Source organism: Prionailurus viverrinus, chromosome A1, assembly GCF_022837055.1.
Source record: "Prionailurus viverrinus isolate Anna chromosome A1, UM_Priviv_1.0, whole genome shotgun sequence".
In the NCBI taxonomy this organism is placed as follows: Eukaryota; Metazoa; Chordata; class Mammalia; order Carnivora; family Felidae; genus Prionailurus; species Prionailurus viverrinus.
In genome coordinates, this window is record NC_062561.1 from 144934944 (window position 1) to 144952081 (window position 17138).

Sequence of the window (17138 nt, forward strand, 5' to 3'; positions counted from 1 at the left end):
TTCTAACGAATATGTTACTTTCATGATTTAGTGCCTGTAATAGAAGAACACCCGTCTCATGAGCAAATCATTTTGCTTCTTGAAAGCAAAAGTTTTCGTCCTGTTACATTTGTCTTAAATGCTAATCTACTCGTGAATGTCAAGTTAGTATTTTGTAAGTAATGATTAATCTTTCTTTGCCTAATTGGTATGCAGAATTTCTGAAGTTAATTAATTGAATTTTGACTGGCAACTATAGAAAGTAAGCATTGGGTATTGAATTTTTAGCCACAAAGGAATATAGATTTTTTAGATTTATATTCAGTGGAACTTGAAATGAAAGCTTAAAGATTTCTACTAGTGTCTTTCAGTCAGTCCTAGGTTAAGCTTATGGGCTCCTAGCTGAGCTATATTTTGATATTAATGATATAATTGACTGTGTTTCATATAGCTTTTAGATGAATTGAAATTTGGTAATTAAATAAGAATCTTGATTTAGTAGCAATAAAGACAGTTTTAAAGTAAGTGACATGTGACCTAATTAAAAGTAAGGAAGTAAATAATCCTCAGTACTTAATGCATCTCTCAGCTTTTCATTCTCTGAAACAAACTTGCTTGATTCTTACCCACTATATTTCAGCATATTAGTACATCTTTTATTTTATTTTTTATTTTAGTGTTATTTATTAATTGACTCTATAAGATAATCTTTCATCCTTTCTTTTACATTAATCTTATATAATTTAAAGTGTTTTTTTGTGAGGAGAACTTTGGGAAAATAAGGAATTTGAAAAGTTGTGCTTCATGCAAAGGACAACTACATTAGTTTTTGTGGTTAAAAGAAGTTGACATTTATAGTTGTATGCTTTTGTCACTTAAGATTCCTCAGACAAATATTGGTACTTCTCAACCAATGGATTGCATGGCTTGGGACAGGCAGAAATAATTATTCTATTATTATGTTTGCCAAATGAAGATGCTATTCCGACCGACATCTTCAAACTATTTATCACCATCTATAAGGATGCTCTAAAAGGTATAGCATTTTATTTTGAACTGTTCAGACCAGGGGATGGATAAATTAATTAAAGGCATTTATGCTTTTGGCTATGCTAACTGTGCTAAAGATTTATTTTGTGAAGAGATTGCTTTCAGTCATTTTCAGTCATTTTCAATTTTCATCATTTTCAGTCACCTTAAATCTAGCATTTTATGTAATTAGTGTCTTTAAACAGTTTTTTAAAATTTAAAAAATGGAAATATACTTGCCTTCTTCATTTTTTTATATATGTCTATATTGTTTTCTTACTATCTGTGTAGGATTGGGGGAGATAAGAATTTTCACTTGGTCATGCAGTGCAGAGAAAAATTTTAAACCACCTGTGGTTAGAAACATTTTCAAAATTTTGTTCACAATTCTCAGTCTCCAGGAATAACTGAGCTTTGTACACATAAGTTACTCAATTGATGATGCTTCAAGAGTGGAAATAAGAAAAAAAAACTACATTGCTTTTATTTAAGAAAGTTTATACTGCAACATTCAAACTTAGAATGCCTCTCAGAACAATTTAAAAATCTTCTTATTAATGATTTTATTTCTAGGAAAATACATAGAAAACTTGGACAGTATTACTTTTACTGAGAGTTTTCTCAGTAGCAAGGATCATGGAGGATTTCTGTTTATTACACCTACTTTTCAGAAACTTGATGATCTCCTGTTACCAAGTAATCCTTTTCTTTGTGGAATTCTTATCCAGAAGCTAGAGATTCCCTGGGCAAAGGTTTTTCCTATGCGTTTAATGTTGAGACTGGGTGCAGAATATAAAGGTAAGTTTTAGAATAATAAGTTAAATCACATAGGTTCATATGTACTAAATGTAAAATAAGAATTTCAGTGATATCATTAAAATCAATTTTTTAATGGATTTAAGGGGACTACTTTTGTTTTGATGTATTTTTAAAATTCCAAAACAGCCTTTCTCTACTACCAAATGAACTGTCTAGACAACCTTGGTATATCATGAAGTTTTAGATGTTGAAAGCTATATTAACTTACCTTAAAAAAATTTGTTTTTAAATTTTAGAACAAAACATAGAAAACATTGAAAAGTTTTCTTAAAAGCATATACCGTAGGGAGTACATTTTGTTACGTTTCCTACATTTTAAGAAGGTAAATGATTTCCCCTCTAAATTTGTGTACATCATAAAACCAAACATGAAAGATTATGAAATAATGGTCTGGGTTTATGTATATGGTTATTTCTAAGTTGAAATAATTTCTGGTGTTAAACTTTTTGAATTCCCACCCTTCATCCCTGACTTTTTTCAAGAAATTATTTATTGCATGTAAAGTGTATCTAATGAAATTTTAGGTATTTGATTCTAATTTAATTAAAATAGGTATTTTCTTGGAGGAAAATTAAATGTAGGGGTTTATAAAATTTATAAAACATTTCAATATGGGCAAATTCAGTGAGATATAAATCTCCCTCTTTGGCAAATTTATTATGCTGTTTGATTTTAGGGGGAGGTCTTTACCATTTAGGATTTAAACATGTGATGCTATTATGTAAAAAGTAACTAAATTTTATTTCAGGTTTTTTATTGTATAAACTACAGAGCTTAAGAAATTTAATTCTGTGTCAGTTATTTCATACATTCAGCCTGATATTTTGTCTCTGATATAAATATTTGAATGCTATTTTTATGAGAAGTTAGGTCAATATATAACCTTAAGTCGTTATGGAACATATAATATATAACTTTGGCCAGTGTTTTGGTTAGTATCACTTATAGATACTAAATCTGTTTTTCTCATGCTCAAAGAAGCAAAATCATGGAGCACCTTTGGGACTTATCAAAAGATCACAGGGGTTGGAGCCCTAAAGCTATGATAGCTGTTTAGTGATGATGAGGATAAAAATCATGAGTTATACAGGTTTTTCCTGCTACCTGAAAGTAGAACATTTCTATAAAACCTTTCTAAAGCCAAAATGGCATAAAGGAAAGAAGCTATCACCATTTCATAAGCACAAAAATCTGTTTCATAGTGAAAACAGGAAGTCACATAGGTCTTTTGTAAAAGCAAAGTGGTATTAAAGCAAACTTGGATGAGGGAGAAACCTGTACATACATAGAAGTTAATTAGTTTTAGTTGTTTTCTGAGTTCTTTATGTATTGCTGGATTTTAGATATAAAGAGGCATGGTATCCATGGACACCATGCCTCTTTAGGCATGAACTTGGAAGTACTGTGTGTGTGTGTGTGTGTGTTAGAGAAAATGGATGTATGGAAAATTTAATGACAAAAGTAAGAGTTCCAAGATTAAAGGATAGAAATAATGGTCTGAAAGCAGTAATTATTAGAAATAGTAGTAGAAAGTGGGGATTATCTACACATTTGCATTGAGACCGTTTGTTTGGATTACCATTCAGTGTTGGATTAGATGATTTATGAGATCCCTTTGTAACTCTGACAGAACGTTGTCTTTCTAAATAAACCATAACCTTTGAAAATACTGTTTCAAATAAAAATACTTCAAGTTGTAGGGGTGCCTGGGTGGCTCAGTCGGTTGAGCGTCCGACTTCAGCTCAGGTCATGATCTCACAGTTCATGGGTTCGAGCCCTGCATCAGGGTCTGTGCTGACCGCTTGCTCAGAGCCTGGAGCCTGCTTCAGATTCTGTGTCTCCTACTGTCTCTGCCTCTCCCCCGTTCACGCTTTGTCTCACTCTGTTTCTCAAAAATAAATAAATGTAAAAAAAATTTTTTTTAAATTACTTCAAGTTGTAAAGGATGCTCCCTCATTCATAAAAGATGGAATGAAAAGTCATCATTTATCTTAATCAGATCACTTATCATTTTAATGTCTTTTACCACTAACGTCTGTGTCTTTTTCCATTCTGCACCCTCTGCCCTCTAAATAACATAGTTGTCCTTTTAAAAACTAAAAAATATGTTTGTAATAGCAAAGATGTGAGTTGCTCTGACTTAAATTTTAAAAATAGATAATGTCAGGTAACATGCGTTTTCTTAGAATATTAAGAAAGAATATTTGTATGACAGGTATGAGAGAGGTTTGTTTAAGAACTAGGCTGAGAACTGAAAGTTAAAATGTTTTCTGCTTTTTATTATTATAGAAATGTCTTGCCTTCCTTTTCTTCCAGAGGCGTGCTGCACTGCTAACCAAATACCTTTTCCTTTTGGTGAATAATATTTATAGTGCCTTAAAGAAAGAGGAAAGTAGTTAGGTGATAGACTCCACCTTTCTTCTGTTTCTCTGCATTGATTTTTTTGACTCTGTGTACCCCTTTTATCATGCTGACCCAAGAACTATAAAAGTTTACTACCATCTGTAAATTAGCACAATTGAATATTAATTTTAAATGTCTTAAAAATCCTGAATTATTCATTTCTGTTTAAATTGTCAGAACTTTATAGGGGTATATCAGATCACTAATTTTCCAGCCATTATCGTTTTGTGAAATCAACATGTATAATGAAAAGATTAAATACTTTGGAATGAAGCAAGCCTAATTTCAAATCTGTTTCACTGGTGATTAACTTAGTCACCACAAACAATTTTATTAATTTCTGTGTCTCTCCTCTCCCATTTGTAAAGTATGGGTAGACATATTTGCCTCACTGGGTTGTTTTTAGGGCTTAAATAAGATAATGTATATAAAGTTTGCAGTTCAGTGTAGCCTCCAGTAAATACACACTATGGGTTAATGTATCTCTCACTTTCCCCAGAGAACTGATTGGGTGGTATCTATCCATAATCTTTGAAAAATGAGAATTAGAAGTAATAAATTCAAGACTTTTTTGGGGTTTTATTGATGGTAACCAGTTTTCCTTTCTTATGTATAGTATATCCTGCTCCTCTAACAAGTATCAGAGGCCGAAAACCTCTTTTTGGAGAAATAGGACATACTATTATGAACTTACTTGTTGTGAGTAATCAAACAATTAAGTGTTCTTACATTGTTAACTTTAATATTTTATTTAGCATATTTTATATGTTTGTATTTTCCTCTATTAATTTGGCATATTTGGTATAATGAGAGTTTGTTTATAATATATCTTAATTTAGATAAATGGGCTCTGTTTCTAATGGATTGCTTTTTAGAATACATCTCTTAATTTATGTGTACCTGATTCTGATTGCCTTTTGATTCATTCTGCTGCATTGCTAACACATTTCGGTAATGTGAGATCTACACAGTTATTGAAGTGTTAGTAAAAGTAATTAGTAACAATGTTAGTAAAGTCAGTCAGTTTGGTGATTTTGAGCAAATTGTGACCTGAGTTTCCTCATTTGTAATAGGAAGGATTGGATTAGATAATCTCAGGTTCCCTTCTACCTTTACTTTAAATAATTGTTTTATTTGTAACCATAAAAAAGTATTTGAGTGGACTTATTTTTAATTTATACATGTTTACTTTGAAGACTTATTTTGGAAGATTTGTAATTAGAAAGAGGACATCACCCCTAAATACTACAGAATTTTTCCTGAGAATGATATTCTTTATTACTATTGTGGAGTAGCTGGGAGAATTAGTTGGTTTTTCAAGTTGGTACTACTTTCTGTATGGCATTTTGATAGTTACATATCACAAGTCTTAAAATGATGGACATTCTTAAAAAAGTACTTAATGAATGGGTAAAATGCTCATGGATAGTTTAAGGTTTATGGAAATGTCATTATTTTATATGTAGGACCTTCGAAATTACCAGTATACCTTGCATAACATAGACCAGCTATTGATTCATATGGAAATGGGGAAGAGCTGCATAAAAATACCTCGGAAAAAATACAATGATGTAAGTTTAATTTCTTCATGCAGATTTTGAAGATAATTATTGAACATTAGATCTCTTTAAAGGTGTGTTAAATTTGTTTTGAATCAGACTGTCTAATACATAATGGCAAAAAATAATATTTTTGAAATTAAAAAAAATTTTTTTAACATTTATTTATTTTTGAGAAACAGAGAGAGGCAGAGTATGAGCAGGGGAGGGGCAGAGAGGGAGACAGAGAATTCGAAGCAGGCTGCAGGCTCCAAGCTGTCAGCACACAGCCTGCAGCGGGGGCCGAACTCACAAATTGCGAGATCATGACCTGAGCCGAAGTCGGACGCTCAACCAACTGAGCACCCAGGCACCCCAGTATTTTTGAAATTTTAGATTTGTTTCCTAATAAGGGATTTGTTTTTCCTTTACTGTTTTTTTTTAATGTTTATTTTGAGACAGAGAAAGAGAGTGCACACAAGCAGGGGAGGGGTACAGAGAGAGGGAGAGAGAGAATCCCAAGCAGGGTGCATGCTTTCAGGGCAGAGCCCAATTTGGGGCTCAGTCTCACAGACAGTAGGATCATGACCTGAGCCAAAATCAAGAGTCAGAGGCTTAACTGACTAAGCCACCCAGGTGCCGCTTTACTGTTTTATCTGTTAATTGAGGTGATTTTATGTTAAAACATTGGTTTCTATCACATTCTCAGGGAGTTGTCTAGACCAAAGCTGATAATAAAGAAGAAGCTTAGAAGCTGGTCGGAAATGTGGCCCTTTGAATGATTGTAACTAATAAGAACATAGCATGTTAATAGTGTTTCTAAATGGTGGTGTTTTTTTTTCCCCAGGTGATGAAAGTTATAAATTCTTCTAATGAGCATGTCATTAGCATTGGAGCTAGTTTTAGTACTGAAGCAGATTCTCACCTAGTCTGTATACAGAATGATGGCATTTATCAAACACAGGCCAACAGTGCCACTGGCCATCCTAGAAAAGGTAAGTGTTGGTTCCTAGTATTGATCTATAAAAGGACCTCAATAAATGGAATTCCATCCAAAGGGGAAATATATATATTTTACTTATTTGCTGAATTGATGGTGGTAATACAGTCTGCTTTAAAATTTTAGCTACACAGGGGCATCTGGGTGGCTCAGTCGGTTGAGTGTCTCAGTTCGGCTCAGGTCATGATCTAGCGGTTGACGAGTTCGAGCCCCACCTTGGGTTCTGTGCTGACAGCTCAGAGTCTGGAGCCTGCTTCGGAATCTGTCTCCCTCTGTCCCTCCCCTGCTCACACTCTCTCTCTGTCTCAAAAATTAAAAAAACATAAAATAAAATAAAAAATAAAATTTTAGCTACACAGATTAAAAATTGCTTCTAATTTGTGTTTTTTTCTTGGGCTGCATTAGGTTTAAAGACTTAAACATTATATTTATTTTGATATCTTCAGGTTTAATTTATCCCATGTGGTATGAATCTTATTTTCAGTAATTTCTCTCTGGAATGAGGTGTTTGTCACCTTTGTTTGCTCTTTGCTTCCACTCTTCTTAGGGGAGTACAGGGTGGATAAAGAATGAAGAATGATTTATAATTTTTTTTAATGTTTATTTATTTTTGAGAGAGAGACACACAGAGCGTGAGTTGGGGAGGGGCAGAGAGAGAGGGAGACACAGAATCCAAAGCAGGCACCAGGCTCTGAACTGTCAGCACAGAGCCTGATGCAGGGCTTGAACCCACGAACCATGAGGTCATGACCTGAACTGAAGTCGGAAGGTTAACTGACCACACCACCCAGGCGCCCCAAGAATGATTTATAAAACTATAAGTGGCTGGGGATATAAAAATGGTAAAGGTGGTAGAGTAGCTTATGTGAGTGTCATTACTCTCACTTCTGGCTGAATGGCCTCAATGACTAGTGATTGCCAAATCCTTGCAGTAGAGGGCCTAATAAATTGAAAGTTAAGTGAAAGTATTTCATAAAAGTAATACATTTTTATAAAATACATATTTTTTAAAAAGTACTTTTAAAAAAGGGGGCACCAGGTGGCTCATCAGGTAACTGTCTGACTCTTGATTTTGGCTCAGGTCATGATCTCACAGTTTGTAAGGTAGAGCCCCGTGTTGGACTCTACACTGACACTGCAGAACCTGCTTTGGATTCTCTCTCACCCTCTCTCTCTGCCCCTCCCTTGCTCTCTTGCTGTCTCTCAAAATAAGTAAATAAACTTTAAAAAATTTTAAGTATTTTAAATAAAAAATAAACAGTTTTTAAAAGTCTGATATTCTAGCTGCTAATAAAATTTTTGCCTCTGATTATAAAGGTAATATATATTTACAGTAAGTTTAGAGAATATGTTTTAAAAAATAGTAAAAGAAAAAATAGTGCCAAGGTATGGCCATTGTTGACATTAACATTTCCTTCTTATATTAGTAGATATCTATTAAGTAGAAGATTTTACTGGATATTTATATTTTTAATTTAACATGTCATCAACACTTTTGTTATTGAAACTCAACAACTATTTAATATTTGTTTGAATAGGTATATATTTTATAAAATTTTAAAGGTATAAATATCTACAGTGTAAAACCTCCTTTCTTCCCTTGACCGTGAAGCTCATCTCTTTTCCTCCCCACAGGCAACCAAACCAATGTTATCAATTTTTTGTACATCCTTTCAGAAAAATTTTTGCTTGCATGTATATTTAAGCAAATACACACACATCATCCTTACACTTAAAAATTTTTCTTTAATTTTTTATTTAGTTTTGAGAGACAGAGAGAGACAGAGCGCAAGTGGGGAAGGGGCAGAGAGAGGGAGACAAAGAATCTGAAGCAGGCTCCAGGCTCTGAGCTGTCAGCACAGAGCCCGACGCAGGGCTCAAACTCACAAACTGTGAGATCGTGACCTGAGCTGAAGTCGGATGCTTAACCAACTGAGCCACCCAGGCTCCCCACTTCCACTTTTTTAAACAAGTCATAAAATGTATTCCATTCTACACCTTGCTTTTTCTTTTAGCACATCTTGGAGATGATTCTTTGTTAGTATAAAAAGAACTTTTGTATTCTACGTAACTTTACACTTTTTATGTGTTCATCATTCATTTATTTGTTCCTTATTAATGTATATAGTGAGTACCAATTCTTGGTTATTTATAAAAATGTACTATGAATAACCTTGTATATGTATATATTCCTGGTAGTGGAATTGCAATTTTAATAGGTAATTATCAAGTTGTCTTCCATAGAGGTTGTTCTGATTTATGGTCTTACCATTAGTGGATGTTTGATTTCCCATTCTCTGACATAGACACAAACATTTTAAGTAGTACAGTAGCCGTCAATTATTAGATACAAACATTACCTAACTTTTATGCAGTATTTTTTATCTTAATTTGGTCTAGTTTTTTTTTTTTTATTAGCTTTCTAATATAAGTGGTATGGTATGGGCATGGCATTTATCGAGTACTTAAATATGCCATGCTCCACATTATACATTTAACAAATATATAGTATTTCAAAAAAAGGTAACATTAGGGGCACCTACCTATTTGGCTTAGTTGGTTGAGTGTCAGACTCTTGATTTCGCTCAGGTCATGAACTCAGGGTTGTGGGATCGAGCCCTTTGGTGGGCTCTGTGTTGAATGTGGAGCCTGCTTGGGATTCTGTCTCTCTCTCCATCTGTCTCACTGTGTTCCTGGCCCCGCTCACACTCCTGCTCTCTCTCTTAAAAAAAAAAAAAAAAAAAAAAAAGCAATATGAAGACTTTTTTTTTTTTTTTTATCAGTGACAGGTGCAAGTTTTGTGGTATTCAATGGAGCTCTCAAAACATCTTCAGGATTTCTTGCTAAGTCCAGCATAGTTGAAGGTATGAATTTCATTTTTAAGATTGTTTTAACGTAAAGATGTTTTCCGTTTCCTTTTAAAATGTATTTGACACAAAAGAACATATTAGTTAGAACTGCCTGTACTCTGTACTGCCTGTACAGAGCCTAACGGTCAGTCTGAGATGAGAACTTAGGGTGTTTCCTTAGCATGCACACACCCTGATCATGCACATAGTATTGTACATGTGTGTGGCCTTCTAAATTCCCAAAAATATGTTAGAGCTTTTCAAAACCTTATGGCCATCGCGTTCTCCAGCTTTTCCTTTTAAGTGTTTGGTTGGCCTGTTGTTTGCCTCTTCTGTTCATCTGCTGCATAGGTGGCTCCACTGTTAATCATTGGCCTCTAATTGTTTTTGACAAATGCTCCCTGAGAAAGGCCTTTTTGTACTGGGCAAAATACCCAAGTCAAAATTATCAGTTCTCTGGTAATGAGACTTTGAAGGAGCTCTGATCTCCTTTTGCCCTTTCCTGTGGCTACCAGGCTTTTGGTTTTTACCATGATTGTAGGCTATTGGTTTTTAAGGCTTCCACTCAGCTAGAGAGGAGAGGATGGGAATAGGAAAGTTAAAATGACAGAAAGCCCAAAGCTTGCTGTTTTTATGAAGATCCAGCCATTTTTCTTGAATAAATATCCCCCAGATTGCTGCAAGACTTTAGTTAATTTCCAGAGTTCTGAAAAAGTTTCTTGTGACATTTTATTAGTTCCCTTGTTCTTTTTATGGAGGAGAGTATTTTGGGAGATTCTTAAGTCTGCTTTTTCACTAATGTCCTCCCTCCTATCTCAAACATAGGTTTATAGGAAATTCTCCTATCTTTGGTGCCATGCACATACTTTATTCTTTTTTTTAGTAGTGCCTTGGCCACTTTAAGCCTTTCAGTTTTCCACATTAAATTTAGGACCAACTTGTCAGGTCCTAATGGTCCATTGGAATTTTTATTGGAATTGCGTTAAATCAATTAGTTTAATTTTGAGAAAAACTGACTTATTTCCATTCTCAGTGTTCCTATCCATAAAAATGGGCTATCCTTAATTTAGGTAATGTTCAATGTCTTTTAGTGAAATTTTATAGGGGCACCTGGGTGGCTCAGTCAGAAGACCATGCAACTCTTGATCTCAGGGTTGGGGGTTTGAGCCCCATATTGGGTGTAGAGATTATTTAAAAATAAAATCTTTTAAAAAATTAAAAACTTAAATTTTATAGTTTTTGTATAGGTCTTGCATGTCTTCTTTTGATTTATTTCTGTAACAGATTTTATTGCTGATGTAAATGTATCTTTTTAAAGTTTTTGTTTTGATGTATAGAAATTCATTTATTTCTGTATTTTTATCTTATAACCAGTAACACTGCTGAATTCTCATTGTTTACAATAATTTACCTATAGATCTTTTTAGAGTTTTCTGTATAGCTCAGTATATCATATTTTAATAATGGTAATTTTGCTTATTTCTTTACAGTCCATCTGGCTTTTATTTTTCTTGATTATTGGCTAGGTCTACCAGTTGAAGCAGTGAATGTAAATGCTCTTGTCTAGATCCATGTTTGTCAAATAATACCTTTTAAAAATAAGTGAGCTTTTATGATTCAATTTTGTGTGCCATCTCTGTCATTCTGATAATGGATGTGAGGTATCCAATTATATTTTTTCTTATTTCTTATCACATATCTTTAGGCTTTTTAAATGTTTTGGGGTTTTTTGTTTGTTTCATCATGATAAGTGTACTGCTTAATCCCTGTCACCTATTACACCCATCCACCTCCTCTGTGGTAACTATCAGTTTGTTCTCTACACTTAAGAGTCTGTTTCTTGGTTTGTCTCTTTTTTTTCTTTATTTGTTTTGTTTCTTTAATTCCACATATGAGTGAAATCATGTCATATTTGTCTTTCTCTGATTGACTTACTTTGCGTAGCATTATACTCTCTACCTCTATCCACATTGTTGCAGAGGGCAAGATTTCATTTTTTTATGGCTGAGTAATATTCTGTGTGTGTGTGTGTATCACATCTTTATCTGTTTATCTGTCAGTGGACCCTTGGGCTGCTTCCATAGTTTGGCTATTGTAAATAATGCTGCCTTAAACAAAGGGGTGCATGTATCCCTTGAATTAGTGTTTTTTATTTATTTTTTGGGTAAATATCCATTAGTGAGATTATTAGATTATAGGGTAGTTCTATTTTTAATTTTTTGAGGAACCACCCTGCTACCTTCCACAGTGGCTGCACCACTTTGCCTTACTACCAGCAGTACACAGGGATTCCTTTTTCTCCACATCTTCACCAACCCCTCTTGTTACTTGTGTTATGGATTTTAGCCATTCTCACAGGTATGAGGTGATATCTCATTGTGGTTTTCATTTGCATTTGCCTGATGATGAGTGATGTTGAGAATCTTTTCATGTGTCTGTTGGCCATCTGGATGTCTTCTTCAGAGAAATGTCTGCCCATGTCTTCTGCCCATTTTTAAATTGGAATATTTGTTTTTTGGGGTGTTGAGCTGTATATGTTCTTTATATATTTTGGATACTAACCCTTTATCAGATATATCATTTGCAAATACATTCGGCCATTCAGGATGTTGCCTTTTAATTTCATTGTGTTTACTGTGCAGAAACTTTTTGTTTTGATGCAGTCTCAATAGTTTATTTTTACTTAGATTTCTCTTGACTCAGGAGACATATCTAGAAAAATGTTGCTGTTGCCTGTGTCAGAGAAATTACTGTCTGTGCTCTCTTCAAGGATTTTTATGGTTTCAGGTCTCACATTTAGGTCTTTAATCTGTTTTGAGTTTATTTTTGTGTATGGTATAAGAAAGTGGTCCAGTTTCATTCCTTTTTTTTTTTTTTTTAAAGACAGAGCATGTGCATGCATGAGCAGGGAAGGGGGAGAGGGAGAGGGAGGGAGAGAATCATAAAGCAGGCTCCATACCTAGCATGAAGCCCAAAGTGGGGCTTGATTATGCAACCGTAGATCATGACCTGAGCCAAAATCAAGAGTTGGATGCTTAACCAGCTGAGTCACCCGGGCACTGCCCCAGTTTCATTCTTTTGCATGTCGCTGTCCAGTTTCCCCAGTATCATTTATTGAAGAGACTGTCATTTTCGTTATTTATTCATCCCTCCTTTGTCAAGGATTAATTGACCATATAATTGTGGGCTTATTTCTGGGTTTTCTCTTCTAGTCCACTGATCTATGTGTATATTTTTATGCTAGTACCATTCTGTTTTAATTACTACAGCTTTGTAATATAATTTGAAGTCTGAAATTGTGATACCTCCAGTTTTGTTTGTCTTCTTCAAGATTGCTTTGGCTATTCAGGGTCATTTCTGGTTCCATACAAATTATAGAATTGTTTGTTCTAGTTATGTGAAAAATGCTGTAGGTATCTTGATAGGGATTACATGAAATCTGTAGATTGCTTTGGGTAGTATAGACCTTTAAACAATGTTTGTTCTTCCACCCCATGGGCATGGAATGTCTTTCCATTTCTTTGTACCATCTTGAATTTCTTTTGTCAGTGTTTTATAGTTTTGAGAGTACAGATCTTTCACTTCTTTGGTTAAGTTTATTCCTAGATATTTTATTGTTCTTGGTGCAATTGCCTTGTTTTCCTTTTTTTTTAAATTTTTTTTGTTTATTTTTGAGAGAGAGCGAGCGAGCAGTAGCGGGGGAGGGGCAGAGAGGGAGACAGAATCCAAAAGCAGGCTTCAGTCCCTGAGCGGTCAGCACAGAGCCTGACACAGGGATTGAACTCACAAGCCGTGAGATCATGACCTGAGCTGAAGTCAGACACTTAATTGACTGAGCCACCCAGGTGCCCCTGTTTTTGGTGCAGTTGTAAATGGGATTGTTTCCTTAATTTTACTCTGTGTTTATTAGTGTATAGGAACACGACCAATTTCTGTACATTGGTTTTGTATCCTGAGACTTCACTGAAGTTACTTATCAGTTCTAGTTAAGTTTTTGGTGGAGTCTTTTAAGATTTAAAAAAAAAATCTTAATGTGTATTTATTTTTGAGAGAGGGAGAGAGACAGAGCATGAGTAGGGGAGGGGCAGCAGGAGAGGGAGACACAGAATCTGAAGCAGGCTCCAGGCTCTGAGCTGTCAGCACAGAGTCTGACATGGGACTTGAATTCAGGAACGAGATCATGACCTGAGGCAAAGTTGGACACTTAACCGACTGAGCCACCCAGGCACCCCTAAGATTTTTAATATATAGTATTATGTCATCTGCAAATAGAGTTTTACTTCTTCCTTACCAGTTTGGATGCCTTTAATTTCTTCATGTTCTTTAATTGCTGTGGCTAGGACTTCCATTACTATGTTGAATAAAAGTGGGGAGAATGAACATCCTTGTCTTATTCCTGACCTTAGGGGTAAAGCTCTCAGTTTTTCACCATGGAGTATGATACTGGCCTTTATTTCATATAAGGCCTTTATTAAGTTGAGGGATGTTCCCTCTAGACTTCCTTTAGAGAAGGTTTTTATCATAAATAGATGTTGTACTTTGCTGAGTGCTTTTTCTGAATCTATTGAAATTGTAGGCTTTTTCATGTTTTACTTTTTTGTGGTGGGTTTTGATTTTGCTCCATTTTTCAGGGCAGCATTTTGTCCTATGACCTCAGTCCTCTGACCTAAGAGTTGTTCATTTTCAGTTTGTTCAGTATTTTTCTTCTTGTAAGAATGGGAGTGACAACTTCAAGCTCTTTATATGTTGGAGTAGACACTAGATGTCAGTATCATTTTTTGTAATACCAGTTGGCTGGCTTTTGTTGATCTGAAGCTGTATTTATTTCTTATTTTTGAAGGATATTTTTGTTAGATTTAGAATTCTTTGAAAGTTTTAATCTTCATTAAAGATGTCATCTTGTCTATTGGCCTCCATTGCTTCTAATGAAAAGTCAGCATAATTTTTTACATTTGTTTCCCCATATTTAATGTGCCCTTTTCTCCAGATGTTTTCAAGATATCCTTTTTATCTTTGGTTTTCACCAGTTTTACTGTGATGTGCCTTTATGTGGTCTTCTTTATATTTTTCCTGCTTGGCATTTATGGAGCTTCTTGAATGTGGGTCAATGTTTGTCATCAAATCTTGGGAATTTCCTACCATTTTTTTTTTAATATTCCTATCTTTTCCTCCTGGGAGATATCTATATATTTTTATCTGTATATATGTATACGTATATTTATATCTATATCTCTTTTATACCATCCCTTGGGTCCTTGATGTTCTGTTTGTTTTTCTTTAATCATTTTTCTCTGGGTTCTTTGGATTGGATAATTTTCATTGACCTTTCTTCATGTTCTCTGAGTCTTTTTTTTTTTTTTTGCCATCTTCAATCTACTATTCAGCTTATCCATTGAGGTTTCAGTTTCAAGTTACACTTTTCAGTTCTAGAATTTCCCTTTGGTTTTTTTTAGTCTCTATTTCTGTTAATATTTTTTTTAATGTTTGTTCATTTAGCCCATATTTGCTTTTCATTCTTTGAAAGTTTTGCTTTAGGTCTTTAAATATATTTTAGAATAGATGTTTTCAAGTGTGTGTTTAATACAGCATCTTGGCTATCTATCTCATGGTTGGTTTCAGTTGTTTAGAGGCTCACATTTTCTTGTAGTTCTCTCTGGTAATTTTTGATTATATACTTGTCACTGTTAATATGCTTAGAGACTTTAGATTCTATTAACTTTTTCTGAAGAAGGTTTATATTTAAGCAGGCATTTTCCTGGCAAATCATGTTGAGTTTGTGTAGTCTGTATTTTTCACTTTGTTAACAGATGGATCTGTGGAACTCCTAAGGTGTTTACAATCTGCCAGGACTCTTCTCCAAATCTGTTTTGCCTACAGATTTTGTAAGGGCTTTGGTTTTTGTTTGTTTGTTTTTGTTTTGCCACAGTGCAAGTTAATGAGATGTTAATAAGGTCTCTCTACTTTGGTTGGTCCAGAGTGTCAGTATCTCCCAGCATTGCTTGGTTTCTAGTATCTCTGTTATGTTCCAAACCTAATAGCTGTTCTCTGTTAGGCTTCATCTAATCTAACTCGAATACTGTGTCCGCAGTTCTTGTCCAAGGACTCAAAGGGATCCTTACACACAGTCATCTGGTGTCTCCCCCTTCAGTGCTTGACCCCAGATTCCAGGCTTCCCCAAACTTATCTCTGACTTCTCAGCCCAGTAATGGCCATTGTAGGTTTAATGGGTCACCATGCAGAAATTGTCTTGAAGCCTAGAACCTGGGCAATTGTGGGTGTACCTGTTGAGTTTTCCTCTAGGAATCACAGTATTGCACTTCATGTTGTTCACTACCTGAAAACAATTACCTCATATATTTTGTCTAGTTTTATGACTGGTTGTTATGATAGGGCAGTTTGGCATCAGTAATTTCATCATAGTAATGAAAATTCTTTCCATTGTTTTTTTTTTTTTTTAAAGAGGGGGCACTTGTGTGGCTCAGTTGGTTAAGCTTTGACTCTTAATTTTGGCTCAGGTCATGATCTCTTGGTTCATGAGACTGAGCCCCACGTCAAGGTATGTGCTAACAGCACGGAGCCTGCTTGGGATTCTCTCACTCTCCCTTTCTCTCTGCTCTTCCCCCACTTACACTCACTCTTTTTCTCTCTCAAAATAAATAAACATTACAAAAAGTTTAAAAAAGAATCCTTAACTTTGAAATACTTTTATTTCTAGGTAGAGAATCATTAAAATCATTTAACAGATGATATAAAACTTGTATCTTGTGCAGAACATATTTTGATAGCAAATTTTATGGATTAGATATATAAATTGATATTTAATAAAAGGAATGAAACAACTCATGAGTGAAACAACTCATTTTTAGATGGCTTAATGGTACAAATAACACCAGAGACCATGGATGGCTTGCGACTAGCTCTACGAGAACAGAAAGACTTTAAAATTACGTGTGGGAAAGTTGATGCTGTAGACCTCAGAGAATATGTGGATATCTGCTGGGTAGATTCTGAAGAGAAAGGAAACAAAGGGTAGGAATTTTTTGTTACTAAAATATAATTGATTTGATGGAAGGGGAAGGATAAAAATGCCCTGCTAACAAAATTAAGCATTTTATGAGTCGATATAGAATTATACCATTAATTTAAATGCCTATACTCTAATGAGTGGGCTTTTTTTTCAAACATGTGCTTAACCAGCCTCATGTATATTTTCTTGACTAGGATGCTATAAATTATTAAAGAGTGGTCACTTTGGGAGAGGGACAGTGATAAAATGTGCACTTTGTAGCAATGTGACCTTGATACCAAGGTTGAAAAAGGCAACATATTTTTTCTGTTGTTTGGTACCTATTTTTGTGAAGTAAGTAAAGGATACCCTTTGAGTGTTTATTTTTTATGTTGATTCACCATAAATACAATAACTGAATTTAATAATATATACATTAGAGGCCATATAGAATATTACTGCCACTCCTTCCTTTCAGTTATCCATTTTCTTGCTATTTTGGAGATTGGCTAAA

At 34.5% G+C, this 17138-nt stretch overlaps 1 protein-coding gene across 3 annotated transcripts in view; it reads left to right on the plus strand.

Annotated features, from left to right (window-relative positions):
• The window catches only part of ZFYVE16 (zinc finger FYVE-type containing 16), a 53779-nt gene that overhangs the window by 29253 nt on the left and 7388 nt on the right, over positions 1-17138 (plus strand). For 2 of the 3 annotated variants that reach the window (XM_047859700.1, XM_047859691.1), the window contains exons 8-15: positions 32-154; positions 860-1015; positions 1582-1806; positions 4848-4930; positions 5698-5802; positions 6617-6764; positions 9553-9633; positions 16485-16647. In XM_047859700.1, the coding sequence (XP_047715656.1) occupies positions 32-154; positions 860-1015; positions 1582-1806; positions 4848-4930; positions 5698-5802; positions 6617-6764; positions 9553-9633; positions 16485-16647 (1084 nt within the window). The remainder of the gene's footprint in view (positions 1-31; positions 155-859; positions 1016-1581; positions 1807-4847; positions 4931-5697; positions 5803-6616; positions 6765-9552; positions 9634-16484; positions 16648-17138) is intronic. The other variant, XM_047859706.1, reaches the window with a different exon arrangement.